Raw genomic sequence first — 17813 nt, 5'->3', positions numbered from 1 at the left:
CTGGCAGTGTTTATTAGTCCTGTGTGTTTAGCTCTTCATGACTGACAGTCGGGTCTCATCGTCGTGGAGATAAAGGCAAACACGAGCTTCATCATCATCATCTTCCTCTGGACACTCATCTTCTGCAGTCAGGGTAGGACGCGGCTTCTTACTGCTCACTTATAACACGTTTATCACAGTGCAATGTAACATTTACTGAACAATAATGAGTAATACAGGTGTTTGATTTTTCAATCAATATTCTCTAATGCTGATACAATAATCTTTTTTTATTTATTAATTCTTTGGTCTGGTTGGTTTCAGGATCCAGAGGACAGTACACAGTGACTCAGACTCCACCAGTGAAATCTGCTCTCCCAGGCAGCACAGTGACCCTGAACTGTAAACTCAGTACTTCAGATAGTGATGTATCCTGGTACCAGGTCAAACCTGGAGAAGCTCCTAAGCTTTTAATATATAACAGATACAGTCGCCACACTGGTATTCCAGAGAGGTTCAGTGGATCTGGATCTGGGACTGACTTCACTCTACAGATCAGTCAAGTCCAGTCTGACGATGCAGCTGATTACTACTATTTTGTTTGGTATAGTTTCCCAGACCTCACACAGTGACAGAGAGCCGTACAAAAACCTCCCCCAGTCTCAGTTCCTGCTCCGCTGCCCTCAGACCTTTAGCTGTCTATTTGAAACAGCTGCTGTGCAGATTTAAAGGTCTCTGTCAGTTCATCTGTACTTTCAGAATAACTGTCTCAAAGTCCTATAAATATAATATCACTTACATCTGAAGGGAACAAAATAACAATCCCTTCCACCACTTTTTAAAAGTCACAACCTAACAGAGCTGATACACCTTCAGTAATGACACAACCATGGTTTTGTTACCCACCTTTATAATGCAGATATAGTTTCTGATTCCAACCGGTCCCCCCCCCCCTTCCCCCCCAAAAAAAAGAAGAAAAAAAAAGAAAATCGCAACTTTTCAGGGAAAGAAATGTAAATGGTAATGGGCTGTCACATGAGCAGAAAATGTGCAGCGCTAAATATGAAAACTGCTGTTTAAATGTTAATCGAGTCTTATACAAAATAATACATCACAATAAATGACATCATATTTATGCCATTTTAAAAGTTGCATTTCATGAAACTCATGTAGTAAACGTAACATGATTGATCTCTCTCTGTTTCAGATCTTATATTAATTTCACCTTACACTAGTGCTGTCATTTCTGTTTGTTATTTTCTTTTGTTCATTGTATTAAGATCCAAGGGATTTATCACAGTGACTCAGACTCCATCTGAGTACTTCCAGTGGGCTTGGTTGTGTTTTATCCAAACCAAAACTTCATCTGTCCCTATGACACCTAAGACCCGTCACATATTATGTACATAAGAATAGATTTAAAATGTTGAATAAAAAAACAAGATTCCTAATATTAGAAGGGAACAAAGAGACTTAAGAATGAGGCATGATTAGGTAGGAACAACTAGGAGGGACCTGATGAACTGACACACAGGGAACAACAAAGCAGGAACTAAGACATTAACCATATTAACCTTCTGAACAACTATAATAACTGAGCCAAGGAACAGGACAATAGCACATATGCACAGAGATAATAAGGTATCATCAAAAGACAAGTGTGAGTGACACAGGGCTGGACACAATTAAACATAGTGGGAAAACATGTCATGGCCATTGACATCTGCTGGCCAAACAGGAGCACAGTTCTATTGCAACCATTTTCTGAAATCACTGAATCCCAACTGCGGTCACTGGAGCCTATCCCTGGAACAATGGGCGCAGGCAGGAACCCACCCTGGGCAGCCACCAACACACCACAGGGCCAATTTAGACTCACCAATCAACCTATCCTGCACACTTTTGGACCGTGGGAGGAAACCAGAGCCCCTGGTGGAAGCCCATGTGAACACAGAGAGAGCATGTGAACTCTACAGAGAAAGGACTCAGTACTGAACCCAGGACCTCCTCACTGTAAAGCAGCAGCACTGCACCACTGCACCACCCCAGTTCTATTCCCAGTGACATTAAAAGCACTGGTGATAGCTGGATGGTGTGGACAGTGCCTACAAAGTTTATTTCACACAAGGATTATTTATGTTTCCTATTGTCATTAATGTACTATCAGACCAAGACTGACCAAAACCTAAAACTGACTAGATTGGTTCAATTTACAGAATTTTAAGTTTTACACATTAAGAACAGTTGTGAACTTAGTTGGTTCAATGATTTTGGCTCAATTAAAGGGTTAACTGTGAGAAATATAAGCAGCTTTCAACAAAATAAGCTTGTATTTACTGTTAAAGAAAGTGATAAAAATCACAAATACTATAAAATAAACAATAAAAAAGATTTTTGGTACAGCTACAATCATCAGTTAATACAGACAAATTATATTGCAATACAGCCACAGTTAGGGCACATTTGCGTAAGTGTGACACAGCTGATGTGACTGTGAGAGACACGAGAGACACTTTGCATGCAGAGGATCATTTGCATGTGTTAAACACTTCAGTGCCCTGGCAGTGTTTATTAGTCCTGTGTGTTTAGCTCTTCATGACTGACAGTCGGGTCTCATCGTCGTGGAGATAAAGGCAAACATGAGCTTCATCATCATCATCTTCCTCTGGTCGCTCATCTTCTGCAGTCAGGGTAGGAGGCGGCTTCTTACTGCTCACTTATAACACGTTTATCTCAGTGCAGCAGAACTTTTATTTGCTATAAAATAATGAGTAACAGTCGTCATTAACTTTTCCGTTTTCTGTGTCTAATGCTGATAGAACAGTTTATATCTTAATAATACATTTTTATTATCTTAATAATTGATTATCTTAACTCATTGGCTTGATTTTATTCAGGATCCAGAGGACAGATCACAGTGACTCAGACTCCAGCAGTGAAATCTGCTCTCCCAGGCAGCACAGTGACTCTGAGCTGTAAAACCAGCACTTCAAGCAATCTTGGAAGTGATGTATACTGGTACCAGGTCAAACCTGGAGAAGCTCCTAAACTTTTAATATATAGAGTAAGCAATCGTCACACTGGGATTCCAGAGAGGTTCAGTGGATCTGGATCTGGGACTGACTTCACTCTACAGATCAATCCAGTCCAGCCTGACGATGCAGCTGATTACTACTGTTTTGCTTACTATGGTGCTCCAAACAACACACAGTGACAGAGAGCCGTACAAAAACCTCCCCAGTCTCAGTTCCTGCTCTGCTGGCCTCAGACAATCTGCTGTGTACTTGGACCAGCTGTTGTGCTGAGTAAAAGGTTTCTGTCAGTTCATCTGTACTTTCAGAATAACTGTCTCAAAGTCCTATACATATAATATCACTTACATCTGAAGAGAACAAAATAACAATCCGTTCCACCACTTTTTAAAAGTCATAACCTAACAGAGCTGATACACCTTCAGTAATGAGACAACCATGGTTTTGTTATCCACCTTTATAATGCAGATATAGTTTCTGATTCCAACCCGTCCCCCCCCAAAAAAAGAAGAAAATCGCAACTTTTCAGGGGATAAAAAAAATACAAATGGTAATGTGCTGTCACATGTGCAGAAAATGGGCAGTATTAAATATTAAACGATTTATTACAATCAGACATGATTTTAGAAAACACACAATAAGCAACCTGGAATCTGAAAATTGCTGTTTAAATGTTGCTGCTCTTGTTAATCAAGTTTTATTAAAAAATAATGCATCCCAATAACTGACATATTTATATAATTTATAAACTTGCATTTAATGAAACTCATGTTGTGAACTTAACATAATTGATCTCTCTGTTTCAGATCTTATATTAATTTTACCATACACTAGTGCTGTAATTTCTGATTGTTATCTTCTTTTGTTCATTGTATTATGATCCATGGTAAAGATCACAGTGACTCAGACTCCATCTGAGTACTTCCAGTGGGCTTGGATGTGTTTAATCCAAACCAAAACTTCATCTGTCCCTATGAACCAGCAGCTGTGCTGATTAAAGACCCGTCACATATTCTGTATGTAAGAATAGATTTAAAATTTTGAATAAAAAAACAAGATTCCTAATATCAGAAGAGAACAAAGAGACTTATCCCTTACTTTTTAAGACCTTAAGAGAGCTAATGCACGTTCAGTAATGCGACACCCACTGTGCCATTAAAAACACCATTGTCATACGCATTTGTTACGCAAACTCAATTTCAGAATTCCTGATTTTTGGGAGAATAAAAGAAATGTAATTGTTAATGCATTGTTATACATACAGAATATATTTTTTCGTTTATATAAAACATTAAGCAATATTTCAGAATGAGGCATGATTTTAGAACCTGCACAGTAAGTTACCTGGAATTTCTGAAAACAGCTGCTGAAATGCTGGAACGTTTGTTAATCGAGTTTTATTTAAAAAATTAAATCCCAATAATTGAACTCATTTTCATATCATTTTAAATCTTGCATTTCTGTAATAAATGTTAGAAAGTTATTGTCACAAGGAAAAATGAGGGATACTCCGAATGCAGCCTTCTAGGACTCAAAGTTCATTTGTTTGACAAAAATAGACACTAATAAAAACAAAACAACCACAAAGGATCAAACAGGAGGCAGGTAGGAACAACTAGGAGGGACCTGATGAACTGAGACACAGGGAACAACAAAGCAGGAACTAAGACATTAAACATATTAACCTTCTGAACAACTATAATAACTGAACCTAGAAACAGGACAATAGCACATATGCACACAGGTAATAAGGTATCAACGAAAGACAAGTGTGAGTGACACAGGGCTGGACACAATTAGTGGGAAAATATGGCGTGACCACCTCACAGCTGCTGTAACACGCGAGAGTGACAGGCGGCTGCTGGGACCCACAGAGACTCTCTGCATGGAGCATCGCGGGCATCAGCATTGCACACGTCACTGACGTTTCCTGCCTGATGTGTTTATAACCCCCCCAGGTTTAACTCTTCATGTCACAGTCGGGTCTCACTGGCACAGAGACACAGGGAACCATGAGCTTCATCACCATCATCATCTCAGCGCTCGTCTTCTGCACTCAGGGTGAGAGTCCAGGGGAGGCTGTGGATGAAACTCAGGCAGCAAACTTAGAATAATTTATCTCTATGTTTCAGTTCTTACATTAATTTTGTCTTACAAAAAATTCATAATTTCTTATGACTGTTTCCTTTTGTTCATTCTATTAGGATCCAGAGGACAGATCACAGTGACTCAGACTCCAGCAGTGAAATCTGCTCTCCCAGGCAGTGCAGTGACTCTGAGCTGTAAAACCAGCACTTCAAGCAATCTTGGAAGTGATGTATCCTGGTACCAGGTCAAACCTGGAGAAGCTCCTAAACTTTTAATATATAGAATAAGCAATCGCCACACTGGGATTCCAGAGAGGTTCAGTGGATCCGGATCTGGGACTGACTTCACTCTACAGATCAGTCAAGTCCAGCCTGACGATGCAGCTGATTACTACTGTTTTGCTCGGTATTATGCTCCAGACCTCACACAGTGACAGAGAGCCGTACAAAAACCTCCCCAGTCTCAGTTCCTGCTCCGCTGCCCTCAGAACTTCTGCTGTCTCTTTGCAACAGCTGCTGTGATGATTAAATGACCTTTATATATTCTTTAGGTAAAAAAAGTTTTTTTATTTTTGACTAAAAAATAGTGCTGCTAATATCTGAGGAAAATTAAAAACCTCGTCTTCCATCCCCTTTGAAAGAGACAGACATGATGCCACTGAAAACATGTTTGCCATGCAAATTTTTTAATACAGAATAAGTTTCTGATCATGAAAAAAATCACTACTTTGTTGGGAATAAAAGAAATGTAACTAGTAATGGTATGTCACATGTCACATGTGCATAGTACGTCAGTTTTCATTAAACATTAAACACCAAATTACAATGGTGTTGATGTTTAGAACAAACATAATAATTTGTCGGGATTTTCTGAGTATCAGTGTTTAAATGTTGTTCCTGTTAATCGAATCTCATTAAGAAATAGTACAAAACACCAAATGACATCATATTTTAATTGTCCAAGAACCTTGATTTCTTAAATTAACATTATGAGGTCATTTTACGATCAACATTAAACACATTAGTGACATCTGGATAAGGACAGTACCTAGCAAGTATATTTCTCACACGGCTGATTTAGGCTTCCTAATAATTCCGGTTAACCATCCGGCCAAAGGTGCGAGAAGAGGGCTGCTGCAGTGCCGTGTCATTTGGGTCTGGATCTTATTTCATTTACTAGCACTAATAACTAAAATGTTTCTTTTCTTTAATAGCTATAAGTGTTATTGGGAGGTTTATATAATATTCATTTTCACTGTTATGCCGATGACACTCAGCTTTATTTGCCCACTAAACCTGATTCCACTCTTCCTCCACCTTCCCTTAGCCTCTGTTTAGCTGAACTTACATCTTGGTTTTCTTCAAACTTTCTTAAACTTAATAGTAATACAACAGAGTTTCTTCTGGTAGGCTCTAAATCAACACTATCCAAAATTGATTGTTTTCCTATTACTATAGATAACTCTTCAGTTTCCGTGTCCCCATACAGTATGTGAAAAGTCTTGGTGTTATCCTTGACAGCACTTTACCTTTTAATTCACATCTCAATAATATCACTCGGTCCGCATATTTTCATCTGCGCAACATTAATCGCCTCCGTTCCTCTCTCACCCCACAAGCCACCGCCATTCTTGTCCATAGCCTTGTCACTTCCCGGATCGATTACTGTAATTCACTTTTATTTGGTCTCCCTAAAAAATCCATCCATAAGCTACAACTTGTCCAGAACTCTGCTGCTCGTATTATCACCAGGACCCCTTCTATCCACCACATCACCCCTGTTCTGCAGCAGCTTCACTGGCTCCCGGTTAAACATCGCATCAACTTCAAAATCCTTCTGTATACATTTAAGGCCATCCACCACCTCTTCCCTCCATATTTGTCTGATTTGGTTCAGGTCGTCCACTCCATCTCGTTGCCTCAGATCCTCTTCCTCTCTTCTTCTCTCTGTCCCTTCCCACCATCTTGCCACCATGGGGAGCAGAGCTTTCTGCTGCTCTGCTCCCCGGCTTTGGAATTCGCTTCCTCCAGACATTAGAAACATTACTTCTCTTCCTCTTTTTAAATCTAGACTCAAAACTCACTTGTTTAAAATTGATTATTCAACATAACCTTTTTTTTTATTCTGTCTTTTTAATTTGGATTGTTTTATATATATTTTGTAAATTGTTTGCTTTTATGTTTGTTTTTTATCATTTGTTGTGTACAGTTCCTTGAGTGTCTTGAAAGGCGCTTTTAAATAAAATGTATTATTATTATTATTATTATTGTTTGACGAGAATAATAATTTTAAGTTTAAATAAAGGAAAATGTAGTAATAATTTATTATTCATTATAGGCTTTGGTCTTTGAAGCTGACAGCACATCTAACCAAAATACTGCTTCTGTGCCCCTCAATCTGACACAAACCAGCCAGGAGAAAGATGGGAAAAGTCATCAAAAATAATATATAAAATATTTGCTTCAGTGGAATATAATAGAATTAGACGATTAATTGTGGTAAAAATGAGAAAGAAAATCATTATGTATTTATTTGTAAAGAAATCAATAAAATACAGTCATGCGTTGCTAATTGATGTGGATATGTTCTGAGAAATGCATCGTTAGGTGATTTCATCATTGTGGGAACATCATAGAGTGTCCTTACACAACGTAGATGGGACAGTCTACTACACACCTAGGCTACAGGAAATACTAATAAACAAATAAATTATTAAATAAATAAGAATAACGAGTACATTCCAAAATAATGATTACACAGTACAGTATAGTAAATACATAATGCAGAAACATTGGTGATTATTATTATTATAAGCATTATGTACTGTACCTAGTCATGTGAGCTGTACTTTAATATGACTTGTAGCGCAGTAGGTTTGTTTACACCAGCATCATGACAAACATGTGAGTAATGTGTTGTACTATGAAGTTACAACAACTACAACATCACTAGGCGATAGATATTTTTCAGCTCCATTACAGTATAATCTTAGGGGACTACCATCGTACATGCAGTCCATCGTTGACTGAAACATCATTAAGTTACATGACTATACTGTGAAATAACAAATCATGTTTGATTTGCAATTATATTGCAATACAGCCACAATTAGGGCACATTTGCATAAGTGTGACACAGCTGATGTCACTGTGAGAGACATGAGAGACACTTTGCATGCAGAGGATCATTTGCATCAGTGTTAAACACTTCAGTGCCCTGGCAGTGTTTATTAGTCCTGTGTGTTTAGCTCTTCATGACTGACAGTCGGGTCTCATCGTCGTGGAGCTGAAGGCAAACATGAGCTTCATCATCATCATCTTCCTCTGGTCGCTCATCTTCTGCAGTCAGGGTAGGAGGCGGCTTCTTACTGCTCATTTATAACACATTTATCTCAGTGCAGCAGAACTTTTATTTTGTTATCCAGTCATGAGTAATAAAGGTCTCTGACTTTTCAATCATTGTTCTCTAACGCCAATACAATATCCTTTTGTTTTTCATTAATTCTTTGGTCTGGTTGGTTTCAGGATCCAGAGGACAGTACACAGTGACTCAGACTCCACCGGTGAAATCTGCTCTCCCAGGCAGTACAGTGACCCTGAACTGTAAACTCGGTACTTCAGATAGTGCTGTATCCTGGTACCAGCTCAAACCTGGAGAAGCTCCTAAGCTTTTAATTTATTATATAAGCAATCGCCACACTGGGATTCCAGAGAGGTTCAGTGGATCTGGATCTGGGACTGACTTCACTCTACAGATCAGTCAAGTCCAGCCTGACGATGCAGCTGATTACTACTGTTTTGTTTGGTATGGCACTCCAAACCTCACACAGTGACAGAGAGCCGTACAAAAACCTCCCCCAGTCTCTGTTCCTGCTCTGCTGCCCCCAAAGCTTCTGCTGTCTCCGCAAAACAACTGCAGGGCTGTTAAAATAGACTCTGTTAACTCACCTGTAATTAACAATAAAGCATATCATAGCCAATCATGAAAAAATAACACACAATACATACTTTTTGGGGAAAAAAATGTTTGAGCTGAAACACCTTTAAACACCTTATCAAAATATATTTATATATGAAATATATACATTTGGACCTGTACAGTTTTTCTTTACTAATGTATTACAACTACATTACCATCCAATTCACAATATGATAACAGACGATACTTCAGTTGCATAAACAGTAAAACAGTAATAATTTGATCTCCAGATGAGAGACAGACACTGCAAGCTGCCTTCCAGCTCTCACACAGGACTAATAAACGCTGCGGCGTCGAAACGGCCGTCTGGGATGTTTGCTCTGTTTACCTGGTCTGCCTTCTCCTAAGGGTGTAAATAAATAAACACTAATAAATCCACCCTTCAGTCCTTATGTCACATCTAGTGTTGCCGTCCCAACAGATTCTAATCTCACACTGGCCATCAATTCCTCTGGAGAATGATTCAAAAAGTAAGTGTGGTGATTATATTAACAAGTTGATATGAAACAATTAGATCCAGTATTTGTGTAAATCACAGTCCCAGTGGAGATGATGATTTGAAGATAGAAAGTTGACTCTGTGACCATTTAGGCAAAAGATGACAATACAGACAAACAGATAGACAGACAGACAGACAGACAGACTGACAGAGAGACAGACTGACAGACAGACAAACAGATAGACAGACAGACAGACTGACAGATAGACAAACAGATGGACAGACAGACAGTACTTTATTAAATACTTTCCCAAGTGTCAGTTATTTGCTTGAGAAGCTCATGGCCGCTTTTCCCCACCATGAGGAGATGCCTTGCAGGACGTCACAGCTGCTGTAACACGCAAGAGTGACAGGCGGCTGCTGGGACCCACAGAGACTCTGTGCATGGAGCATCGTGGGCATCAGCATTGCACACGTCACTGACGTTTCCTGCCTGATGTGTTTATAACCCCCCAGGTTTAACTCTTCATGTCACAGTCGGGTCTCACTGGCACAGAGACACAGGGAACCATGAGCTTCATCACCATCATCATCTCAGCGCTCGTCTTCTGCACTCAGGGTGAGAGTCCAGGGGAGGCTGTGGATGAAACTCAGGCAGCAAACTTAGAATAATTTATCTCTCTGTTTTCAGATACATTAATTTTGTCTTATAATACTTTTATAATGTCTTATGACCTCCCATTGTTCATTGAATTAGGATCCAGAGGACAGATCACAGTGACTCAGACCCCTCCAGTGAAATCTGCTCTCCCAGGCAGCACAGTGACTCTGAGCTGTAAAACCAGCACTTCCAGTGGACTTGGTAGTACTTTGTCCTGGTACCAGGTTAAACCTGGAGAGGCTCCAAAGCTTTTAATATATTATATAAACAGTCGCCACACTGGGATTCCAGAGAGGTTCAGTGGATCTGGATCTGGGACTGACTTCACTCTACAGATCAGTCAAGTCCAGCCTGACGATGCAGCTGATTACTACTGTTTTGCTAACTATGGTGCTCCAGACCTCACACAGTGACAGAGAGCCGTACAAAAACCTCCCCAGTCTCAGTTCCTGCTCTGCTGCCCTCAGACCTTTAGCTGTCTACTTGAAACAGCTGCTGTGCTGATTGAAAGGTTTCTGTCAGTTCATCTGTACTTTCAGAATAACTGTCTCAAAGTCCTATAAATATAATATCACTTACATCTGAAGAGAACAAAATAACAATCCCTTCCACCACTTTTTAAAAGTCACAACCTAACAGAGCTGATACACCTTCAGTAATGAGACAACCATGGTTTTGTTATCCACCGTTATAATGCAGATATAGTTTCTGATTCCAACCCGTTCCCCCCCCCCCCTCCAAAAAAAAGAAAAGAAAGAAAATCACAACTTTTCAGGGAAAGAAATGTAAATGGTAATGTGCTGTCGCATGAGCAGAAAATGTGCAGCGCTAAATATGACAACTGCTGTTTAAATGTTAATCGAGTCTTATTACAAAATAATACATCACAATAAGTTACATCATATTTATGCCATTTTAAAAGTCGCATTTCATGAAACTCATGTAGTAAAAGTAACATAATTGATCTCTCGCTGTTTCAGATCTTATATTAATTTTACCTTACACTAGTGCTATCATTTATGATTGTTTTTTTCTTTTGTTCATTGTATTAAGATCCAAGGGATAGATCACAGTGACTCCGGGATCCATCTGAGTACTTCCAGTGGGCTTGGTTGTGTTTAATCCAAACCAAAACATCATCTGTCCCTATGAACCAGCAGCTGTGCTGATTAAAGACCCGTCACAAATTCTGTACGTAAGAATTGATTTAAAGTTTCTCATAAAAAAACAAGATTCCCAATATCAGAAGAGAACAAAGAGACTTATCCCTTACTTTTTAAGACCTTAAGAGAGCTAATGCACGTTCAGTAATGCGACACTCACTGTGCCATTAAAAACACCATTGTCATACGCATTTCTTACGCAAATTCAATTTCTGATTATAAAAAGAAGAATTCCTGATGTTTGGGGGAATAAAAGAAATGTAACTGTTAATGCATTGTTATACATGCAGAATATATTATCTACATATTATGATTTTAGAACTCACCAATACGTTACCTGGAATTTCTGAAAACTGCTGTTGAAATGTTGCAGCTTTTGTTATGTAAGTTTTGTTTTGTTAAGTAATTCCCAATTATTGTCACAACAAAAAATGAGAGACACTTCGAATGCAGCCTTCTAGGACTCAAGAAGTTCATTTGTTTGACAAAAATAGAAACTAATAAAAACAAAACAACCACAAACGATCAAACAGAAGGCAGGTAGGAACAACTAGGAGGGACCTGATGAACTGACACACAGGGAACAACAAAGCAGGAACTAAGACATTAACCATATTAACCTCCTGAACAACTATAATAACTGAACCAAGGAACAGGACAATAGCACATATGCACAGAGATAATAAGGTATCATCAAAAGACAAGTGTGAGTGACACAGGGCTGGACACAATTAAACATAGTGGGAAAACATGTCATGGCCAGTGACATCTGCTGGCCAAACAGGAGCATGACATCACAGACAGCGACAGATCCTGACAGTACTATTGCAACCATGTTCTGAAAGCACTAAATCCCAACTGGGGTCACTGGAGCCTATCCCTGGAACAATGGGAGCAGGCAGGAACCCACCCTGGGCAGCCGCCAAAACACCACAGGGCCAATTTAGACTATCCTGCACACTTTTGGACCGTAGGAGGAAACCAGAGCCCCTGGTGGAAGCCCATGTGAACACAGGGAGAGCATGTGAACTCTACAGAGAAAGGACTCAGTACTGAACCCAGAACCTTCTCTCTGTAAAGCAGCAGCACAAACCACTGCGCCACTGCACCACCCCAGTTCTATTCTGAGTGACATTAAATGCTGATAGCTGGATGGTGTGGACAGTGCCTGCAAAGTTTATTTCAGACAAGGATTATTTATGTTTCCTATTGTCATTAATGTACTATCAGACCAAGAGTGGTCAAGAGAAAGTAAGATATCTGTGATCAAAAGCTTTAACTGACTAGATTAGTTCAATTTACAGAATTTTAAGTTTTACACATTAAGAACAGTTGTGAACTTAGTTGGTTCAATGATTTTGGCTCAATTAAAGGGTTAACTGTGAGAAATATAAACAGCTTTCAACAAAATAAGCTTGTATTTACTGTTAAAGAAACTGATAAAAATCACAAATACTATCAAATAAACAATAAATAAGATTTTTGGTACAGCTGCAATCATCAATTAATATATATAAATAATAATATATATATAAATTATTCTACAATACTCCTACAGTTAGGTTCACATTACCGTAAGTGTGACACAGCTGATGTGACTGTGAGAGACACGAGAGACACTTTGCATGCAGAGGATCATTTGCATCAGTGTTAAACACTTCAGTGCCCTGGCAGTGTTTATTAGTCCTGTGTGTTTAGCTCTTCATGACTGACAGTCGGGTCTCATCGTCGTGGAGCTAAAGGCAAACATGAGCTTCATCATCATCATCTTCCTCTGGTCGCTCATCTTCTGCAGTCAGGGTAGGAGGCGGCTTCTTACTGCTCACTTATAACACGTTTATCTCAGTGCAATGTAACATTTACTGAACAATAATGAGTAATACAGGTGTTTGATTTTTCAATCAATATTCTCTAATGCTGATACAATAATCTTTTTTTATTTATTAATTCTTTGGTCTGGTTGGTTTCAGGATCCAGTGGACAGTACACAGTGACTCAGACTCCATCAGTGGTATCTGCTGTCCCAGGCAGCACAGTGACCCTGAACTGTAAACTCGGTACTTCAGATAGTGCTGTATCCTGGTACCAGGTCAAACCTGGAGAAGCTCCTAAGCTTTTAATATATAGCATAAACAGTCGCCACACTGGGATTCCAGCGAGATTCAGTGGATCTGGATCTGGGACTGACTTTACTCTACAGATCAGTCAAGTCCAGCCCGACGATGCCGCTGATTACTACTGTTTTGATTGGTTTACACTTCCACACCTCACACTGTGATATATAGTGATTCAAAAACCTCCCTAATCCCGCTGCCCAGTTCCTGCTCTGTGAGATCAGTCAGAGAACAAGCTCTAAAGGAAATACAGAGGATTTCATTTCAGTGTGGATTTTACAATCATCTCTACTTGTGCTTTGGATGTTTTGGGATCTGGAAAAGATGATCTTCTCCTTTGAGACCTTTCATCTCCTACATTATTCTGCGTAGGGTAAGTCAGATGTTTACTTTATTTTTATTAAAAGTTTTAGAAATTTTTATTCTGTTTGCATACAATTTAAACATAATTAGTATTCTCATGATAAATACATGTTTTTTATGAATATTTACACAGGTACATGCAGTACCAGACAAAAGTTTAGACATACCAAGCCACCTCATTCATGAGGAGAGCACCTCATAGAGACAGTAGGGTCAGCCAGTCCCTGGAGTAATTGGGGTTAAGGGCCTTACTCAAGGGCCCAATGGACCAATCACTCTGCCGACCCAGGGATATGAACCGGCAACCTTCTGAGTCCCAACCCATAGAACAGAGGGACAGTCAGGTATGTTTATATGAAAGGGAATGTGAGACAGAGAGGGACAGTCAGGTATGTTTATATGAAAGGGAATGTGAGACACAGAGGGACAGTCAGGTATGTTTATATGAAAGGGAATGTGAGACAGAGAGGGACAGTCAGGTATGTTTATATGAAAGGGAATGTGAGACAGAGAGGGACAGTCAGGTATGTTTATATGAAAGGGAATGTGAGACAGAGAGGGACAGTCAGGTATGTTTATATGAAAGGGAATGTGAGACAGAGAGGGACAGTCAGGTATGTTTATATGAAAGGGAATGTGAGACAGAGGGACAGTCAGGTATGTTTATATGAAAGGGAATGTGAGACAGAGAGGGACAGTCAGGTATGTTTATATGAAAGGGAATGTGAGACAGAGAGGGACAGTCAGGTATGTTTATATGAAAGGGAATGTGAGACAGAGAGGGACAGTCAGGTATGTTTATATGAAAGGGAATGTGAGACAGAGAGGGACAGTCAGGTATGTTTATATGAAAGGGAACGTGAGACAGAGAGGGACAGTCAGGTATGTTTATATGAAAGGGAACGTGAGACAGAGAGGGACAGTCAGGTATGTTTATATGAAAGGGAATGTGAGACAGAGAGGGACAGTCAGGTATGTTTATATGAAAGGGAATGTGAGACAGAGGGACAGTCAGGTATGTTTATATGAAAGGGAACGTGAGACAGAGAGGGACAGTCAGGTATGTTTATATGAAAGGGAATGTGAGACAGAGGGACAGTCAGGTATGTTTATATGAAAGGGAACGTGAGACAGAGAGGGACAGTCAGGTATGTTTATATGAAAGGGAATGTGAGACAGAGAGGGACAGTCAGGTATGTTTATATGAAAGGGAATGTGAGACACAGAGGATTATGAATGTTGACGGAACCTGAGTCGCTGAAGTTTTTGTACAGCCACTAAACGGGGCTGAAACACTGTGCTCATCTTCGGGGGGGGCACGAAGCTTGATGTTGGAAGTAAGTATCCACTTTATTTACCGTAATGGTACCATATTCTGTGTCTGTTTCACAAATATCATCAAGACTATGAAGAAAACACCAGAATTTTAGTTATTTTCTCATCTTTATGCCAGTGTTGTTAGTCAGTGTTACTGCAGTGCTGATGTCTTGAGCAATGCTGAGCTGAACTGTTCATGAATGCAAGGCGGTATCTATTATTTTACTAAAAGCTAAATAGGCAGCAGTATCACTCATAATAGGCTGTATGCATTTTTCTTTTAAAGGCAAATACGTAATTACAAAGTAGCGCACCTGGACTCAAGAATTATTTTTATTTGTGATAAATTTTTTGTGATTCTATATTTTATCTACAGTTCAAAAGGTAGAATCCTTCGATATATATTTAAAAAAAAACAGAACGTGAATTCCTTTACGTACCAAATTAGCAAAGACTACATTTATAAATCTAGGAATCATACGAACCTGACAGTTACACGCAGCATACATGCCTTACACGCACGCACAATCTCTCTTTTGGTATAACTTAACTTTTACAGTTTTATTATCCACAGCAACTGTTCGCATGATATGTCTAGTTTTCCGTCTGGTTTTAGTATTCTTTTTAAAAATATATAAACTGGACTGAGCTGTCAGTTAAATCAAAATTAAAGTATATACACAATGTGAAAACTAATTTTCAAGTGGTGCTTAGATTTTTTATTATGAATAATTGTAACAATGACAATTGACTAGATGTGTTTTAATGATGTTTCTCGTTCTTCCGTTTTGTAAAGTTTTCCTGTTTTCCTTTTACTTTTATAATTGGAAAAAAAAAGTTCATTCATGTTATTAATTGTTACTTGTTCTTAGCATTTGAGCAATCCAATCACTGATAAACTGATAAATATATTTTAATTTCTCTTTATATATAATAATGGAAAGATATTTAATTTTATTTAAAAATGAGGTGAAAAGCTACAAAGTAATTGAAATATAGACCTTGCTTCACGCAGTACATTTTCAACATTAGGTCTTCACACGACATAATTACTACAAAAAGAGACTTTTCTGTTCGTGAATATAATGAAATTAAATCTCTCAGTTCCTCAAAAAGGATAAAGCTGAAATTCTGAATTCAGGGGTTTGCTGCCCATCAGTTGATTCTGTTAAGACTCAGCCATGTCACTGTAAGCCTAGTTTATAATGAATCTGCCCATTTGCTGTTCTAACCTCCTTCACATGAATCATTCTGTCCCCCCAGAAACCACTGTCCCGACCCTCACAGTGCTGCCCCCTTCTGGCCAGGAGCTCTCCAGCAAGCGAACAGCCTCGCTGGTTTGCCTGGCCAATGGCGGCTTCCCCTCCAGCTGGGCGCTGAGCTGGAAAGTGGATGGAGCGTCAAGGGGCTCCTCCGTGGCGAGCAGCACCGGGCTGCTCCAGAGCGGCGGCCTTTACGGCTGGAGCAGCACGCTGACGCTGACCGAGCAGGAGTGGAGCTCGGCAAAGGAGGTGACCTGCGAGGCCACCGAAGGAGGCCAGTCCGCGATCCCAAAGACACTGAGGAAGAGCGACTGTCTGGGGTGACCATACCAGCCCTGACTTACCGCCTGTCACTTATTAATACCGACATGTTGGCTTCTCCTAATGCTTGTGGTAGCTGCTTTGGTCTAGGTTGTGTGCTACACTCGTACTTTATACAGTCTGTGTCTGTTTTGTTATTCCCCATGAGTTATGTAATCTGCATGTGACGCCTTGTAGTGTTTTACAATGTAACGCTTTCAGCTTTGACAGAAGGAAAATAAAGACTTATCTACCATCACCATGGTCGCATTTTGACTTTACTGCCCTAACATGACGCTGAATATATTTTCACAATCCAGCTTCACCGAAGCAATGAAGAGTGATTATAAGCAGACAATGCAATTACAGAAAAAAACGTGTCCGCTCTTCTGTAAAGTAGTTTGCTCTTCTGAGTGATAAAACCACATACGGAGCCTCCCTTTCCGGTAAATGGGAAATAAAGCAGCAAACTCGCTCTGCTCTCAGTGCACCGAAATTATTAATCACTTTAACCAAACAGATATTGAATTGCCACTTTCGTTTGCATCGTCATCATCTCAAATGGCCACTTCCAATTCTGCTTTACTTTCCTGTTCCTGTTCCTATTCCTGCACCCACACTATCACGAACCTCCTGGTTGGTGTCTTATTTGAGAAACCAATGAAAAAACTTAAATGGTTGAATGTTTGCTCCACTGGCACACCACAGTCTGCTGCGGAATAAGGCTGTAATGTTTTCTGGTAACGTCACTGACGGAAAACAAGATACATTCAGTCATTCAAAACACGTTCTCATGGTTTAAAGATCAAAGATGTTTTATTTGGGAAAAGCAACGGCAAGACATAGAAGCTGTCAGTTTATTTACAGATACAAACAATCCCCAAAGCTCCATTTAAGTTCACAAAAATGAGATCTGACCATCATCAGCACCATAAAGGCACAAGGCTTTTATCTCACTGGACCACAACATTTAAAGGTCAAATTTCCAAAACTCACTCAGTCCACAGCATCTGTTTTCGACAAGATTTCTCTGGACTTAGTTAATTTTAGTAAGTTAACAAAAGATCTTTACTGGGTTACTTAACAGAGGGAGTTTTGGTCCCCAGTATTGTAATAT

The 17813-nt window shown here is 39.5% G+C and overlaps 1 gene segment (V, D, J or C); it reads left to right on the top strand.

The window, feature by feature from the left end:
* Nucleotides 1–2555: 2555 nt before the first annotated feature.
* On the top strand, nt 2556–16955 carry LOC111842722 (Ig kappa chain V region Mem5-like). The segment is given in 4 exon segments: nt 2556–2670; nt 2877–3185; nt 15122–15154; nt 16398–16955. Coding segments are annotated over 4 exon segments (717 nt in total).
* The last annotated feature ends 858 nt before the right edge of the window (nt 16956–17813 follow it).

Source organism: Paramormyrops kingsleyae, chromosome 12 (genome assembly GCF_048594095.1).
Source record: "Paramormyrops kingsleyae isolate MSU_618 chromosome 12, PKINGS_0.4, whole genome shotgun sequence".
Lineage (NCBI taxonomy): Eukaryota > Metazoa > Chordata > Actinopteri > Osteoglossiformes > Mormyridae > Paramormyrops > Paramormyrops kingsleyae.
This window is presented reverse-complemented; position numbering and strand designations above follow the sequence as displayed.